Raw genomic sequence first — 18,267 nt, forward strand, 5'->3', positions numbered from 1 at the left:
CCTGGCAAGTGCTGGGATCATGTGTACAATTACTGCCTGGATAGTCCAATCCCAAATCAAAAATTACTTAATGATTTATTAGATGAACTGTCACCAACACAAACAAGTTCAAGATGAAACATTTGAATATAACAATTCAAAGACACACTAATTTGATTCTTGATATTGAGAAATGGCGGGAAGGAGACAGTAAAATTCGATTTTCTGTAATTAAACTACTGTTCCTGTAAGAACAGAAGACTTTAGATAAGGTGCAGAGAGTGCTGTGTTCAGAGCCATGTAGATGAGGCCATGTGGGGATGCCCGAGCTGATGCTAACAAAAGCCACATCAACTTACCACAGTGGTTGCTTTCTCACGTCTATGTCACTCAGTACTGTGGGTCTCTGCAGTGTGTGTGTGAGGGCTGTGCGTACCAACGTGTACACTTGGGGTCAGAAGACAACTTTCCTGTCACCGTGAGCCCAGGGGTTAAACTCAGGTTGCTGGGCTCTTACCCACCGGGCCAGCACAACAGCCCCGTTACGCTGCTATTTGAAGTGGTCCTTGGTCGTTGTATGTTTAGAAACCTTTGACTGTTATCTCTAACCCCGACATTTGGGTACCTTATCCCATGTGTTGTTGCAACCCACAGCCTGAAGCCATAGCATAGCACACAGTAGGCAAGCGGGTCTACATCAGTATCTGAGTCACTGACAGGCACATTTTGCCTTTTCTTCTGTTCTTGGGTTCTTAGCAAGACAACTTAAAAGCCCTGGTCAGTGTTAACCAGTGGTGCTGTGGACTCAGAATACCCGTGGCTCAATCTTTCACTGCCTAAAGCACCAACAGACAAACTGATGCCGGTGCACACACTGCTGCCCGTGCACACACTGCTGCCCGTGCACACACTGATGACAGACCATTTCTTCCAATATGTCACTCTGGGCATGATGTACTCCTTGTCATTCCTTCAAAGCTGCATCTACATACCATTTGAGCTAAACTGGCTGGCCAGTGAGTTCCCCAAGATCCTCCTATTTCTACTACTTCCAGTGTTGGGGCTTTAGGGGTACCCCATCATAACTCACTTGTTCTCTTAATGTGGGTGCTTACCCAGCAAGCACATTATCCATTCAACCATCTTCCCAAGACCTTATAATAAACATACAATAAAAATACAAGCAGTGGACACACGTGTACTCATACACATAAACAAATACATTCATAAATCAAACTTAAAAATAACAAATACAAGGAATCATATTAATAATACACAATTGTAAAATAGTTTATAGCTTATCTAATGAGCATCTCTCTTCAGTTTCCTCCTCTAGAATTTTCTATAGTGATGAAATATGTTGAGCTGTACTGGCCAAGGCAGTAGCCAACAGCCACATGTGGTTGGTAGGACTGAAGGATGTTTAGCATTTTTAGCTTTAATTAATTTTCATTATTTTGTGTGTACAGGGTGTGAGCATGTGTGCGTGCACGCGTGCGTGCATGCAAAGGCCAGAGGTGAAGTTGGGAATTGTCTCTTAGGAGCCGTCCTTGTTTCTTTAAGACAGGATCTCTCAGTGGCCTGGCTCTCCCTGATTTGCTGGGGTAGCTCTCGGTAAGCCCCAGTGTCTCCTGGCTCTGCCCACTTCAGTGCTGGCTGCAAGTGCACACTACTACATTTAAAACACAGGCTCTGGGAATCAAACTCCAGTCCTCATGCTTACATAGCAACAATTTACCAACTCAGCTACCTCCTGAGCAGTTAATGTTCATTATTCAATTTTAAATGGTTATGGTTTGTGGCTACTATGTTGGTTAGTACAGTTACAGATGATGAAATTCAGCAACCCCAAAGTCTCTTTGCCTCTTGGATTGAGAGGCAAATCCATTATAGCAGAGACATGCAAGACCGCTGGGGGACATTAGAGGAGTTTCAGTGTCAGTGAGACATTAGGTACAGGGAGTCGATCAAGGGGAAAACAATCTGCAGTGGAAGCAGAGGACCCAGGCGCAAATGGCTGCTAAGGTCACCTATCTGAGCTCCATCTAGAAAGAGGATCCCAGCAGAGTGACAGGCAGTCTGCGTCCAAGGGCAGCATACCCTTACTGCAGAGCCAGACGGACCCATTCCAAAAGCACAACAGGGCCACACTTGGGAATTACCACTCCATCTTGCTTTCTCTAAAGCCAGATACACTTTTATTCAAATATCTTCCCATGCGACATTAAGCATGAGGATGGAATGTGTGCTCTCCAGTGTTTACAAATCAGCGGTTGTTTGTCACTCTTAATTAACATATTAGTAAGGGATTTACATATCACTACCTGGTAGGACTCACTCAGTCCACTCCTGACAGATGAAGCTTCCGCATGGAAAATCTGAGGGCTGTGCTACCTGTGTCCCTAACAGTAAAGCCCTCAGGATTTTAAAACAGACTTGAGAAAACAGGGCCGCAACTGGAATTATGCTACACAGGGGATGACATTATCCCATCACCAAGGCTAAGAACGAACTCTTAGATTTGGGGGGTGCCAACTGTAACTCTAGTAGAGAAGGAAAACCTCTCTTAAGATGTGTGCCCCTCTGCTTGCTTCCCATACAGACAAGGAAGGACAAGAAAAGGTGGTGACATCTATGACAACCAAAGACAGTGTCCCCTGAGATTTTCATTACAGAAGAGAGGTACAGAGGGAGGGAGGAGAGAGACAGACAGACAGACAGAGACAGAGAGGGTAGCTTGGTGGAGATTCCTATCAGGGCTAAAGGTCATCTTTCCAGGTTACTCTTCGGGATCCTTGACCTGGCTTCTCAAATACCCAGGGAATTGATGAAGAAGAGGAGGAGCTATTCCTGAGAGAGCAGCGTCCCTTTCAAGCTGGGCATTGTCTACTGCTAGGTATCTATGTTAGTTTACTTGCTTGTGTACACAGGTGGAAGTTTTGGGTCTTTTCTTTTAGCTAAAAATCCCATTTTCAACTTCTACAATTGACTTCAAGTTGATTACAATTCTATGGGTATCAAATGTCTCAGGACTCACTTATCCCTGAGGTAGCATACCTGGGAGTTAAAGCTGAAGGCTCTTGCGGAGTTCTCCTGTCTCTACTCACCACCACCCCTCCCCCCATCTAAAGAGCCGGAAAGTATAGGGAAAGGGGAAAGTAGCAACTACAATTTTTTCTCAATAAGCAAGAAATGTTATCTCCTATCAATGACTTTGTCACCCCATTCGTACAGCAGCCACTGGGCAGGGATCTGCATGGCTTTGGTTAAGCAGTTCCCAGAAGTATGGATGTCACAAAGAGATGCGGGACAGTATCATAAGAAAATAAACTTGTGGGCCACAAAAAACCCCACAGAATCAAGTAACCTGGGCTCACAGAACTATCAGGGAGCCTGCATGGGTCTGACCTGGGCCCTCTGCACATCTTATGGTTGTGTCACTCATGTTCTTGGGGGACTCCTAACAGTGGGATCAGGGGCCATCTCTGACTCCTGCTTGCTTTCCCTCCCATGGGGCAGCCTCGGTCAGCCTTAGTGTGGGGGTAGGTGCCTAGTCCTACTGCACCTTGACATCTTTGGTTGATGTCCCTAGGAGGCCTGCCCTTCTGGAGGGAAACCAAGGAGGAGTGGAGAGGTGTGTAGGGGGAAGGGACTGGGAGGAGAGAAGGGGAGGGAAACTGCTGTTGGGATGTAACATCTGAGAAAAAATAAATAAAACTAAAAAAAGGAAACAAAGGAAAATGGAATGAATGCATTAAAAGCTGATGTTCATAGCTATACATTCCTTCTTTTAGTATAGAAAGAGTCTATCTCTTGGGGCAAGGAATGTAGCCCAGATGTCAGAGTCCTTGCCTAGGCCCAAAACTCCCTCATAAAACTAGGCATGGATGCACACACCTGAATTCCAGCACATAGGATATGTATGTAAGAGGATTAGAAGTTTAAGGCCATCCTGAGCTACATGAAACTCTATCTTAAGAAAAGTAAATAAATCTTGTCTATAATTATGTGTTAATAAAATACATTGTTATATCAATATAAATGTTAATATACATCCATTTTCCAGAGCTCTTCCTGTTAGTCACAAAACCTTACGACTTTCTAGATCACACTTAATTTTCCCCTGTGGCCAGATGACAAGCCACAGCAGTGCCTGCATTGCAGGTCCACCCAGCTCAGTCACAGGGGCCGTACAGGAGGCTTTAAAGAAGGGGTGCGCTCACTTTTCCTGGTGCTGACAGACCGGTCACATTACCTAGTTCCTTGCTATCACCTTGGGGCTTTTCCTTTCATTCTCTTTCTTCTGCCTTTATTTGTCTACTTTTAAGTACTTCTAAGACCACTTAAATCTGTATTTGACCTAGTTTTTACAACATCATTAAATTGTTTCTTTTTTCTCTGAGACAAGGTCTGGTGTAGCCCAGCTTGGCCTTGAAGCCCTCATTCTCTTGCCTCCCTGTCTGGTGTGGTAGGATTACTACTACACTACCAAGTATGCGTTTAAATTGGTTCTCTAATTTTCAAGCTTACATTTTTACCTTTTCAAGTCCCAGAAACCACATGCTGGGTCACAACCATCTCTTCTAGGAACTGATGCCCACTTTTGGCAGGAGTACATGCAAACACTCATATGCACAGATAAACAAACAAACCAAGGATCTTTTAAAAACATAATTTTAACCTTTACAATCATAAGCATAGCAACAGATCCCAGCTGCAACACGTCTAAGCATGAACTCCAAATGGACCACAAACCTAAGTGAAAACGTTAAAACCAACACTGAGAGACGACATAGGAGGAAAAGCTGTGTGGCTTTAGGTAAAATGTGAATTTGAGCAAAAAAAGAAAGCTAAGATATGAAAGACAAAAAACAGTAAGTTGGGCCTAATAAAATGAATTTCGCCTTGTAAGTCACTGCTAATAATAATAAAAGAGAAGATACTATGCGTGTGTGTGTGTGTGTGTGTGTGTATGTGTGTGTGTCTATGTATGTGTATGTGTGTGTATATGTGTCTGTGTGTGTATGTGTGTGTATATGTGTGTGTGTGTATATGTGTATGTGTGTGTGCCTGTGTGTGTATATGTGTCTGTGTGTGCATGTGTGTGTATATGTGTATGTGTGTGTGTATGTGTGTGTGTGTGTGTGTGTATGTGTGTACATGCATTAGGAGGAATGACTTGTAAACGTCTGATAAGTGATTTGTGTCCAAAATAAAGACCCACACCCAAGTATAAAGAAATGAGCATTTCAGTTTCTTTTTTAAATAGGCAAGAAATATAAACAGTCAAAGAAGACATACAGATGGCAAATAAACACTCATAAAAATGATCTATCATCATTAGCCAGTGAGGAAAGGAAATGAAATCTACGATGACATGTTACAACAGGACAGCAGGATGACTAAATTAAAAACCCGCTAGAGCCAAGGGCTAGCAAGGATGTGGAACAACTAGGCTCTACACTGTCCTCTGGGAACCTGGTCCAGAGCAAAAGTTTGAAGGCTGCTATTAATTAGTTCAAAACGCATTCCTCATATCCCAGCAATTTCATTCCTAAGTCCTCCCTGAGAGATATGGGGTAATGTCTCTAAATCCACAATCACAAAAAACAAGTTATCAGCTTTCTAGCACCATAACAAAGTACCTTATAGAGAAACTTGGAGAGAGGGAGAAAGGTTCCCTTTGGCCCAGCATTAGAGGCTCTGTCTGTGATATGGCAGAGCACTGTTTTAGATCTCTGCTGGGATGCTGAATGGCACGGGCCAGGAGACCAGAGCAAACTGAACACCTCCTTGGCAGGTGTGGCTGCCCAGCGCCCCCTGAATCCCCACAGTTCTCCATGTAAGATTCACAGCACCTCCCAACAGCAGCACCCTAGAGACCTTCACGCCCTTAACACACACGGGCAATCACTCTCTGAAGTACCTACCACGCCAGCGAAAGCCCATCAGCAGTCACTTCCTAAGAACGCAGTGTGACTTAGCAATAGCAAGGTTTGCTGATGAATGTGATAACATGACAAGAACCACAAAGGGAAAACCACAAAGGGAAGGTAGCCAGGCTCATCTGGAAAGATGGACTTGAAGAGGGGCCACTCACAGGTCCCTCTGGAAAAAGCAAAGGGACACATTAAGTAGTGGTTAGGAGCTCAGCTGGGAGAAGGACCAAGAACAAACCGGCACAAACCTCTGATCAAACAGAAATCGCCTTACCCTAGACTGCGTCACAACGCACATGGGTAACCTAGACTGCGTCACAACGCACATGGGTACGCTTGTCAGAGCTCAGAACTGAACACCCAACATGGGCAAATACTAACATCCAAAAGATCTCTGTATATGTGATGAGAAAATTTGAACTTTCTGCCAACGATAACAAAGCAAACGGGCAATGGGAGGTGGTTACAATGGAGAACTAGGTTAACCTTGGTAGATGTATGCTCTGGAGAAAGAGAACTAAGAAGATGAGAAGTGTGTTCCCACTAAGAACCAGGAGGTGCTGGGCTGAAAGTCCAGTTCCAATAGCAGTTCTAGTCACTTGGATTCAAATTAACAAAACTTAATCTCGATTTTAACCAACTTCAAGGGTCACTTTCTAAGGAGGACCTTTATAAACATCCAAAGTAGTGCATAGTATTTATTATTGCCCAAAAAGATTTTGGAGCAAATACTTTTTTATTTTGGGAATGATGACATTTTAAAAATTAATAAAAATAAAAATGAAAGCACATGCTATCTGTTAAAGGGTAATAAAATAACTGTAGTCAATTGGCTAGTTCTACACTAGTAGATTTCTTTAAATAGTAATGAAATCATTGCTTTAAAAAATCCATCATTATTAAAATAAAAAAAAAATTGCCTCAACCTCCACCGAAATTAGATTTGTAAGTTGCTGGTCATCCCCATAATTAAATCTACGTCACAAATCTGCAAGAAAAATGGCCACTGTGACTAATGCATTACTGCTCCCCAGTCCCACCAGGCCGCGGGAGCGCTGTGGTAAGATGGACTAGGGAGTCATTCCGCACAATTTTATTAAAGAACAAGATCACTTTTATTTTCATTGGTTAATTCAAGTAAGAGTTTGTTTTAAAACGAATTCAAATCCAGCCGTGAGCGAGCCCTCCTTCCCAAGCGACACGGCGTGTCTTTGGTTCTAGCACGTCTGGTTCTTAGACATACTTGGCTAGTGCTGGAAAAGCCCTGTACAGAGAAGGGTCTGGGACACGGGGACGCACTTCACTGCTGGAACCCCTGATTCTTTGTCCCAAGAGTTCTAGCCTGTTTCTTGATGAAGTGATTGAGAAACCCAAGAGCAGTGTTCATACTCGGTGGACACAAGGAGAGACTCAGAGAAGAGCAGACTCACGCACAGGCAATTCTCTCTGTAGCGGTGTTAATTCCGTCTTTGGGAGAAGGAGGGCAGGAGACAGCCTGTGTAGGCTGCAGAGCTTAGCTAGGAAGTTACAGCAGCTTCTGTCCACGTGATTTAATATCTGCTACCTCTAGTCCTAACAAGATAGTTTTTTTATTTATAGTGTTGCTGTGGAGTTTGGGCTTGAGATAAATTCAAATTTTAAAAGTAGGTCTGATTTAACAAAGAGAATGCTGACACGGCAAGACCCACAATGGAGACTGGACGCCGGGAACCTGCACGGGGGAGGCCCTGCCTTCCTGCTGCTTCGCGCTTTTACTGTGACTTTCCCCCACATACTTATGTATGCTCTTTGTTTTTGCTTCGGTGTCTGGAAATAAGCTGGGCACTTCTGAGGACACTCAAGTTTTCTGTCTGTGTGAAGGAAGCTCTTGGGAAGCTGCAGCCTTCCTTCCCGGGACATCTGCAGAGCTCTAGCGCTCGGAAGTCAAATTATCTTGGGCCATCTGTAGCGCCCTTAAGAACCCTTTATTGTTCCTCCTTGTGTGGGAGCTACTTTCTTTGGGACAATGAATGAGGTAGGTCCTTCGGAATGTACAGAAACCTAGCCCTCCCCCACCTCCAACACCGAAAGGCTAAGATGACATCAGATAGCCTCTGAGGCCCACACCAGAGACGAGGCCTGTTTGCTTTCACTCATCCACCTAATGTGTTTCTTTATGATTGTCTGTGTTCTTGTTCTTAAAAAAGCTTTCGGAAACTACTTCCACATGGAACTATGGGAGCTGTGGAGCCCTAAGTCTGTCTTCCTGGTTCTCAATCACTCATAGTTGACTTTAGAATCAACTTGTGTTTTCTTCGGGTGAGCTCTGCGTTTTGTGTCACGTTAAATGAACCGATGGTAATGCTTTGTCATGGTTTGTGTAAGCTAGGATCCACCCTGGGTGTTGCGGGAGGCTCTCACTCCCCGGTCTGTAACTCACAAAGTAGTGTAGGCAGGCTGGCTGGCCAGCAAGCCCCAGCGAGCCTCCAGTATCTGTATCCTAGGGCTGGAATTACCGGCACAGAACACAACATCTGGCCCTCCTGAGCCTCAGCTTGTGTGGCTGGCACTGTGCTGACTAAGGTAATCAGCACAACTGGTCAAACGAGTTGACTGCCAGCAATCCAGCCTTCAGGACAGTCATTAGTCCCAACAGGTGATTTCCCCATGCTGTAAAGGGAAACATCTGGGAGGCAAGTCCTGATCATGTGACATCCAAGCTACAAAGATGCCTCTGAAATGGCACTGTGCAGAGTGGCACCAGCCACCTGCAAACGAAGACACTTGTTTGTTTAGAGTTAAAGTTTAAATGAAAATCAAGCAAGTCGTGAACTTTGAGGGGTAAACCAAGATTCCAAGTAAATAATTTGGATTGGTTAAAATCAACATCATCAATACAGTGCAAAATGACCTCCTCCGTATACATAAACTAAATACATGCTAGACTTAGGGGAAGGAAGGAAGGAAGGAAGGAAGGAGGGAGGAGGGAGGGAGGGAGGGAGGGAGGGAGGGAGGGATGGAGGAAGGGAGAGAAGAAATCAAATGTCTGGCTTCCTGCACTCAGGAGACTCAGGCAAGAGCATCATGAGCTTGTAAGAACTTGTACAGAGAGGAGGTTGAGCAGGAGAAGAGGGGAGGGGGGGAAGGAGAGGGAGAGACCGAGTGTTGCAGGAGAAGGAAAGAGAAGGTGAAGGGAGGAAAACTAGCCCCCTTCGTTAACATTTGAGGTTCTTCACTATTTCTGCTGTTGCCCTCCTCTGGGCTCTACAGGCACTACGTACACACGCAGTGCACTCATGCACATGCAGGCAAACGCTCATACACATAAAACCACATAAATCGTTTTAAAAATCTAACTCTAAAAACAAACACACCTCCTTCTGATGAGAATGTAACACGGGAGATACTGCTCTTAAAATGTGCGGGTTTTGCACGGGATGCGGGGGCATCTGCATTGTGGAGGATATAGGAGCACAGGCATTTAGACATCATCTTAGTTCCACATGGAGTCACCAAATTCTAGTCACACCTCATCAAGAAGGAAATCTCCAGTCCCTTCCTACATTCCACAACAGCAATAAACTAAACAACCGGACCCAGCAGAGGAGGGAGGGGCGTTAACTTCCTAACTTAGAGAAACCCTCTCTGGCACAAGGAATTTATGTAAATTGAATTCATCTATCATTAGTTATTACCAGTAGGCCTCTACTAAAAAAAGTTTTATGTAACAATTATTTTTTAAAATCACTGTGTTTGAATTAGACCTGGGACATTATTAAAGTAGCTGTAAACGTGTACCGTATTTATTTGTTATACCCAGATGCCTGAAACAAATCAACAAGAATACCCTTAGGTCTTTCTCTAAAATTTCTTCTAATAAAAACCTTTCAAAGGTTTCAGGTAATCGGAATTAACCCGAAATACTAATGTATATCAGATTCTAATATATATAGAATGTTTGTATAGATTGTTACAATACATGTGCACTGATAGAGTACATAAGAGAATATATACAGATTCTAACATATGGATTCTCTGGCTATAAGTGATCGTTTCTTTTGTGTTTAAACATATGCACATGCTCACATACACACACAAGGAGGGGTAGTCACATAACATATGCACACGCACAAACACACACACACACACACATACACACACACACACACACACACACACACACACACACACACACACACACACAAAGACAAGAATGACAACTCACAACCGGGAAATAGCCATTGATTCAGTTGATCTTAGAGCTTATAGAACTTGGCAGAAATAATTTCTTCATTTGGTGGATTTCATTAGTCACACATAAAAACGTCTAATATCAGAGATTGGACCGACACCTAGATGTAAACTTTAGCTCATTTGCTTTAAGTTGTCCTTAACTACTGTCAGCATGGTTCTATAGGTAGATGATACGCTTTGTCCACATTATAGATAAGGAAGGTATCTGGTTCAGTTAATATTCAGTCAAGAGAGAATTCAAACCCATCCTGCTTCCAGTCGGGTGGTACTAACTATAAGCACAAAATTCCTTCATAAAGAAAATCCTTAAGATGATTTATAATTCAGAAGTTCCCCTCTGTAGAGGGAGTTTTCATAATACCAACTCAAAGACCAATGTCACACATCATTCTACTAAAATGAGTTCTTTCTTCAGACCCATGCATACTTCTGTGTATTCCTCATAGGCAGAAAGTATAAGCTGTCACCTTCAGTGACAGAAATTGTGGCAAACTGCTACATTCGCTGATGAGGTGTGATTGTGTGGTTAATTTCTAGAAGATATTAGTGGAAGGATGGTGTTGGAATTTCAGGAATACCACAATGGGGGGTAGGGGGTAAAGGGGGGGGCAGCCCACAAGCCAACCTCGGGGAAGGAAACCACATGCTATGGATGGCAGAGCAGAAAGATGAGTCCTATCCCCCAGGAGACCAAGTCATCATGTCATATGGATGAGACCTGAACGCATTTTTAACAAACAAAATTTGTTGTAATTATGTTAAAGAAGGAAGGAAAAATAGAATTATCTCTTCTTACACTGGGGTAAAACATGCACAGACTCAGATCCCTACTAGGAATCTTCAACTTTGGCAAAGAAAAAGGAGAGAAAAGGAAGGAAGGGATGTAAAATAGAAAGGCACTTGTGTTACCTTATACCCTACTACACAGTGGCACCCGTAGCTGAAGGCCAGCGTGGAGAGATGCGCTCGCCAGACCTCTACACTGAGTACAGCTGCCCGTGCCACACAATGTATCCAGAAGCACGGCCTTGTATCTACAGTAACATCTTCTCCTTAGCGTCTTAACTTTGACATGGCTTTTTTTTAATGTGTCCCATCTACAGCCATGTGGCCAGACTTCCATAAACAATTTTGATCCATGAGATGCACTAAGGTTTAACGAGGAACAGGAAAAAGTGAAGAAAGGAAGGAGAGAAACCAAGTAAGAAGACGCCACTGAGAAGGGAGGAGCTGCAGAGGCTCCTGGTAGAAACTCTCCCTCTGGACCTGAGCGTGCATCTGAGCTTGGCATAAAGCAGCGAGTGGCTCCACGGGACAACGTAAGGCTCAAACGTATGGAGTGATCGCTCTCTCCAGTGAACGGACAGTGGGTTTTGCGTCAGCCACAGTCACCTTATTGCATTTCCTCAGGCATCATGGGAATTTCATGAGTAAGCAACTTAGGAAGCCAGGTTCATAGGATTTCAAACCACTCCAATACTGGCTTCCAGTAAATTCGTATTTTCACACATATTTTCTGTTAAACAATTGTGACAATATGGAGAATAATACCCGAAGAAATAAAATAGTGACTTGATATTATTAATTCTAAACTAAGCAGTATTAAAATTCAATATGTGTATGCTTCTCTCCCCTCCCCCCACCTGTGTGTGTGTGTGTGTGTGTGTGTGTGTGTGTGTGTGTGTGAGAGAGAGAGAGAGAGAGAGAGAGAGAGAGAGAGAGAGAGAGAGAGAAAACAGGGCTCATTATGTAGCTGAAGATAGTCTTAAACTTGTAACAATCCTACTGCCTCAGCCTTCCAAGTGCTAGGCTTACAGACTTAGCTACCCTACCTGGCCAAAAGGTTATTTTTAAATAGACTTTATAACTTTGCTTCTAAGCCCAATAAAATACGGCACCAAAAACAGACAAACAACAGCAAAACCCAAAAACATCTGTATGAATGAGACACACTTCAGCACTGTATGGGACAGAATCAACAGCAATGTGAAAGGCAGCAGGCTTCCAAAGCCGTGCGGCATTTTGTGGAACTGACGTTAGGTTAACAATGTGTCTGAAGGCTTGAACACTCATTTACTGCATACAATACAGAAACACGTGACACAGAATAAGCACACATAGTGGGCATTTTAGCAGACCCAGAAGACAGTTTATATCCCACTGGTTTTTATTCCTAGTCATTTGCAAGTCAAGGCACTAAAGGTCTATAAGTAAGTTCCGCACCTAAAACAGATATTCTAATTCATTTTCATGAATTTAGCAAATTTGACGGAAAAGCGGTATTATTAAATAATAACAAGCTGTTTCTCCACCCTTTCATAACAAGTCTATGTTGTCATAACTTATTTTAGAAGTGATCATCTAATGTTGAAACAACAGCCTTGTAATTACAGTGGCTCGGCCTATAAAGGTGGAACTGCTTGGGACTCATTTTATGTAACTTTATATTTCGATCTCTTTTAAAAACTAGATTTCCTTGCAACTTACACATGACTTATATCCTCATTCAGTGTTGTTGTTGTTGTGGCTATTGCTCCATAAATATTTCTCAGATAGCTCCAGATGACAGGGGAGGTAGAAAATAATGACGGGCCATAAATTAGCATTCCCTTCCTGACCAGCTGGGTCATGTCTCCTTTTCAAAATCCTCGATCCCATGACACAAAATAATAATCATCCAAAGGAGCTCATTAAGTGATCAATATATTGACATATTCACATAACCCCTATAAGGAGACCCACAGCATTTTCGTTGATTCCCTGAATTGATTAACAGACAATTAAACCTGAGCCTCCAAAATACACTGTATGGGAAGATTCACTTATTTTGGCTTACTAATTTTCCTCGGGGTATGTGTCAGGGTACATGCAAAGATCCCAAAACTTTTATATTTAAATAAGAGTAAAAAAAAAAAGTTCAGCTCTTCCTAAATCATTTGTGTAAAGTGATATCTTAAGAAAAATTAAGGGAGGGGGGGGGGGGGGGGGGAGAAGCCTCATAGAGGCAGGGGGAGGGAGGAGGGAAGAGGGGGGACTGGGAAAGGGGATAACATTTAAAATGTAAATACATAAAATATCCAATAAAAAATGGGGAAAAAAAAGAAAAATTAAAACCATAGTACTCACCAAAAAACTTCCAAATGCTGAATTAAATATTGCAGCTGCCTGTGGGGAAAATAAACGGGAGAAAAGCTCAGTGAAAGTATGCAGAGCAGGGCAAGCAGAGGCTCCCACTCCCCCTCTCCCGCTGCTGGACCGCAGTCACCGCTTTCGAAGCTCGGTAGTGCCCTGTAGTTTACTAAGATAGATGGCTGCAGCTTAGGAATTCATCAATAATCACTCTCAGAAGCGGGCAGCAAAAGGCTGGACAGGAGATGCTTCAAAACTGTATGACGCAAAGGAACAATCCCCAATAGTAAATCAGCCTGCTATTGATTTCACTATGAAAACAGGAGGTTGGTTTATACATAAGTGCATATTAATAAGACGGTAAGACAAACTCTAATTACTCTCTACCAAAGAACTGTCACCACTAGGTGACAGCTATTGTCCCACACTTTAGTACCAAGGACAGGGCCGTTGAGACCAGGAGAACGTGTCATGCTAATCATTCTGCGTTAGAAACAAGCGAGAAAACATGCATTTGGTATCCCAAGTAAAAGAAGAGACCGCTGGCTCGGCTTACCAGAGCATCCTTGAGTCCCCGGAGAAGCCACACGGCCGTCAACTAACTCAGCCCTGTGTTCTACAAAGCTACATACATAGTCCTGAGGCTTTTCATACTACTCAAAAGTGAGGAACCCGTACAACATCTGATGAAAGAAATGAGAGAGGGAGGGAGGAAGGAAGGAGGGAGGGAGGGAGGGAGGAGGGAGGAGGGAGGGGAGGAGGAGAAAGAAAACTAAAACTAGGCAAAAGACAAAAAAAGGTTGAGAAAAACCTGCCCAAACGCCCGGCCAGTCCAGAGCAGTTTTGCTAATCGTTATGGACACTCGGCCGCCATGGAGAAAGAGGGCGTTGGTTTGGGAAGTTTGACTGAAGTCCAGAGCTCCACTAAGCTGTAGCTGAGAGCGCCTTCGGCTCCAGATGAGGACGAGGACGCAATGAGAGTGAATGTGTAATGAGGCCGCTGGCTCCAGAGAGCTTGGCTCTCTTCTGCCACTTCATAATTAATTCAAAGCTTTGATAATTTCATTAGATTTCTCCTTTGCTGGTCCTATCAATAAAAGATGGCACTGGACCCCAGCTCCTCTGTGGCAGGAACACAGGCAACAAGCACAGACCGGGGAAACCTTTGCTCCCTAACAGGGACAGTGGCATATGGTGTCCTGTGTTGTACTGGGAGAGATGGGGTAGAAGAAAGATTTAACTACATAAAATATCACAGACGGCAAACATCGACCATAGCAATATATTTTAGCATCGTCCTAGAGTCTCACTATGGACAATTCCAGGAAAATTCCAGACAGAGAGAAATAAAAGGGACACTTGTGAGCTGTGCGCAGATCAACAGGGACCGCCAGCCTCCTTCCTGTGCTTCCAACAGTCCCGATGCAGAGACCATATTCTGTGCTCAAGACAGATTTAGCCTTTTCAAAGACAGAAACCAGCACCTCCAGAGCACCTCCTCCCAAGTCATTTTCAGACCCGTTTACTGGATGGCGAGTGAGTCTGCCTCGCACTTACAGAAACGTGGAGTCACTAGAAATGAAACCTCGTATGGAAGGAAACCCAAGGACCCAGTCTCTCCAGTTTGCCCTTGTGGCCTAACTGCTTCACGGAGATCAGCTGAGACGATCGAGGTACCAAAATGGGATGTCTTAGTTACCTCCTGGCTGCTTTCAGATTCTGGACATGGATCTGAAATGATTGGTTTAGAGTTCTGAGTGCTTCAAGGAGCAGGGTAAGCCAGACACTGAAGCCACTGGGCCCACTGTACAGCAGTACTACAGGAGGGAATTATGATTTTGGGAGTTTCGGAGACTGCCGTTTATGCGGCTTACCATTTATGACGTAAGTGTTCTGATGTGGGGTGGGGTATCCAGTCCCTTCACAGACTACAAAGCGTTCCCTAAACAGAGCTCTCTCTGTTCCTTCCCTACCCCATTACACTACTCCCGATTTCTCCAAATTCCTATCACAATATTTCTTACACCTTCACTCTCTGACCAAAAACGATTAATTCTCCCATCAAGGGGATGGGTAGGACTTAGGCAACTCAGTTATCCTAACAAATCAGTTCAGGAACCACCCTGCCGAGTTTTCAGGGAGCCAGCACCCCATACACATTGGCATATATGCGCTACACTCATAGGTGACCTGAACAAACCCATGCCAGCCGCTAGGACACTGAGCTTCTGTCTGCCATGACACCTGTCACACTCTATTCACCTCTGCTCACTGCAGGCAAAGGTCTCCTAAGGAAGGAGTGTGGGGAAGTTCACCCTAAGCATGAACTGAATGTGTTCACAGAATTACAGAAACAAATCAGATGTCTTGAAATTCCAAAACCCACCTCTTCCAAGCTTGTCCTACTGCTTGTCCTACTATGACTGACAGAATCCAAGGACTGACAGGCCCAGAAGACTGGATCTGATACCTCATACCATAACCAGGAAAAGACCAGTTTGGCTTTTTTTTATTTATTTATTTATTTATTTATTTATTTATTTATTTATTTATTTATTTCCACACTGTTGCTCTCTATTCTGACAGACTGGGGTGGCAGTGGATAGTAAGTCACTTCTTGCTCGCTTTCCTCTCCTTGTGTCAAACCATAATGATTGGTTTCCGAATAAAGTTAGGACTTTAGCTCCTGCTTTGCGCATTGCAGATGGCTCTTGCTGACTGCCTTTGAAGCTAGAAAGCTCAAGAGGAACAGTAGCAGGCAAGCATTTAGCTTGTAATGCACCCCCCCCCCAATCCACTACTGGGCTTACATGCTTTTTAAAAATCTTTAAAGAAAAAACAAGATCTATGAACTGAGACCCAGACATGAGCTGCCACAGGCACCCTGCTCTGAACCTGAGACGGTACAGCACCTCACTGGTTACTGTTGCAGCTGGAAGGGAGTCTGCTCTGAACCTGAGAGGGTTTCCAGCACCTCACTGGTTACTGTTGCAGTCAGAAACTTTGCTCTTCTACTTAAGCTTGGTCTCCAGCTGATGAGGCCATTCCTGGCAGGGAGTTAGATCATTGGGGATATAATACTACAACTGGGACCTCAAACCTTTCCTGTTCTCCTTTTTCTGTTTCAGGTAAAGAAGCCCCTGTGCTCCTGTGTGTGTGTGTGTGTGTGTGTGTGTGTGTGTGTGTGTGTGTGTGTGTGTGTGGCCTCTTGTGCTCTGTGTGTGTGTACTGCTTTCAGTGTATCTAATAAGGTGATACTTTATCACATAGCAATATTTTATCACATATTATATAACATGCCTTTATTAAATTACTTGGTAAAGTTCAACTTTCTTCATAACCTATCTGTAATCATTTAAAATAAATCTCCTAAAAACCTGGAAACAATTGGGACGGAGAGCTTTGAAGCCACAGACACAATCCTCCCCATTACTGAATGGAATGCCGTCAAGTTCTACTTTATGGAAAGCCTGAAGCTCACAAATCCCAGAAGTGCAGAGCTCTGCCCAGCTTTCACGCTCTGGACTTACATAAACATGTCTAATCCCTTTAACATATGAACAGTGCTGGGCACCAAGTCTTCTCATGATACTATATCAAAGTCTGTCTTGGTGGTAGTCCCTTCTGTCCTTCCCTTATATGTCCACTAAAGAAAACAATGAAAATCCACCACTTACATAAAACAAGAATGATTTATCGCAAGTAATTTGTAAAGCTCCTGGCTTTCAATGCTGAATACCTTGACTCCGGATTACGGCACAAGGAAATGTTTCTAAGATGTTAAAAGGATGCTTGTGGCTGTGCTAAATTCCTAAAATGCTCTAAGGTAAAGAGACTATATGTACACACAGGTCAGAGACCAAACTCAATCTCAGCACCTGTGAAAAGAGGCCAAACCCGGGCCAAGGCGTCCTTGCTCTGCAGTTCAGATGAAGACTGGAAACCACAGAGAAGAATGACGGATGAAAAGTCCCAGAAGCACTACTTGGCTTTCCTCTTCCTTCTGCAGCGAAGGCTCATTTGTCCTCCCCGCTCTCAAGTTGGGGACAGGGAAGACATTCACAAGCAAAACAACAATGGAAGCAATAAAAACTGCACTGAACCAAAATGAGCATCACCTTCCCATGCAGGTTGACTGAGGGACCATGCTCCATGCTTGGCTGCAAAGGACTGTAAGAGCTTTTAGAAACATAACCCTGTGTACTTTACCTGAGTGGCCAGGGCAGGGAAAGAATAATGCAGAGACATGGACTTGCTTTCTGTCTGGAAGATGGCAGCGAAGATGGGAACTGCTTGGACCAGACCCCCACCCAGCAAGGGCAGGGGAAAGGAAAGGATGGGAGGTAGAGCCAGGTACCAGGTATACTTCAGTTCTTGGTGCTGTGAGGTTACCTCAAAGCCACGTGAGCCGAACTGATGCCTCAGAACTTTCACGTTTGTTCTGGACTCACTTTGAGCTACCCCACTCCAGGAGGCACTGTGGCAATAGCAGTCTGGACAGACGGATTAAAGGCTGGGGTAAAGTGTAACCCGAAGCGCAAAGAACCATGGGTAATTTAATGACAATGAGTAAATCCAGACGGCCAAGCATGAAGCCATGAGACGTGATGGAACGGCTATCGAGGAAAGACGTGGGGAAGTACCTCAGGTTTACAATTCTTACATTCAATGAAGGGCTGAAGCCGATCACTAAACAATTAGCAAAACCAAAATGAAATAGATCCTGGACACACTAGAGTCGGGCCACACCAGCATGGGTGAGCCTAGGAACTGATGCTGCAGCCATGTCCATGGTAGTGAAGCTGGGCTCTGGCTGCCAAGGGTGGGTGGGATCTGAGGGACAAAGCAGAGTGGAATAACAAAATCCTGCACCTATGAGAGTGACCAGTAACACAAGGCCTGCCCAGCCTCTGACGCCCTGTGACCTGATGCTACCAGGAGATGAACAAGCGGGATTTGAGACACTCTGGGATTAGATGTGGTAATT

At 44.0% G+C, this 18,267-nt stretch overlaps 1 protein-coding gene across 1 annotated transcript in view; it reads right to left on the reverse strand.

Annotated features, from left to right (window-relative positions):
* The window catches only part of Slc10a7 (solute carrier family 10 member 7), a 227,328-nt gene that overhangs the window by 147,085 nt on the left and 61,976 nt on the right, over nt 1-18,267 (reverse strand). The window contains exon 5 of the mRNA XM_032887391.1: nt 13,278-13,316. Coding sequence (XP_032743282.1) covers nt 13,278-13,316 — 39 coding nt within the window. The remainder of the gene's footprint in view (nt 1-13,277; nt 13,317-18,267) is intronic.

This window comes from Rattus rattus, chromosome 17, assembly GCF_011064425.1.
Source record: "Rattus rattus isolate New Zealand chromosome 17, Rrattus_CSIRO_v1, whole genome shotgun sequence".
In the NCBI taxonomy this organism is placed as follows: domain Eukaryota; kingdom Metazoa; phylum Chordata; class Mammalia; order Rodentia; family Muridae; genus Rattus; species Rattus rattus.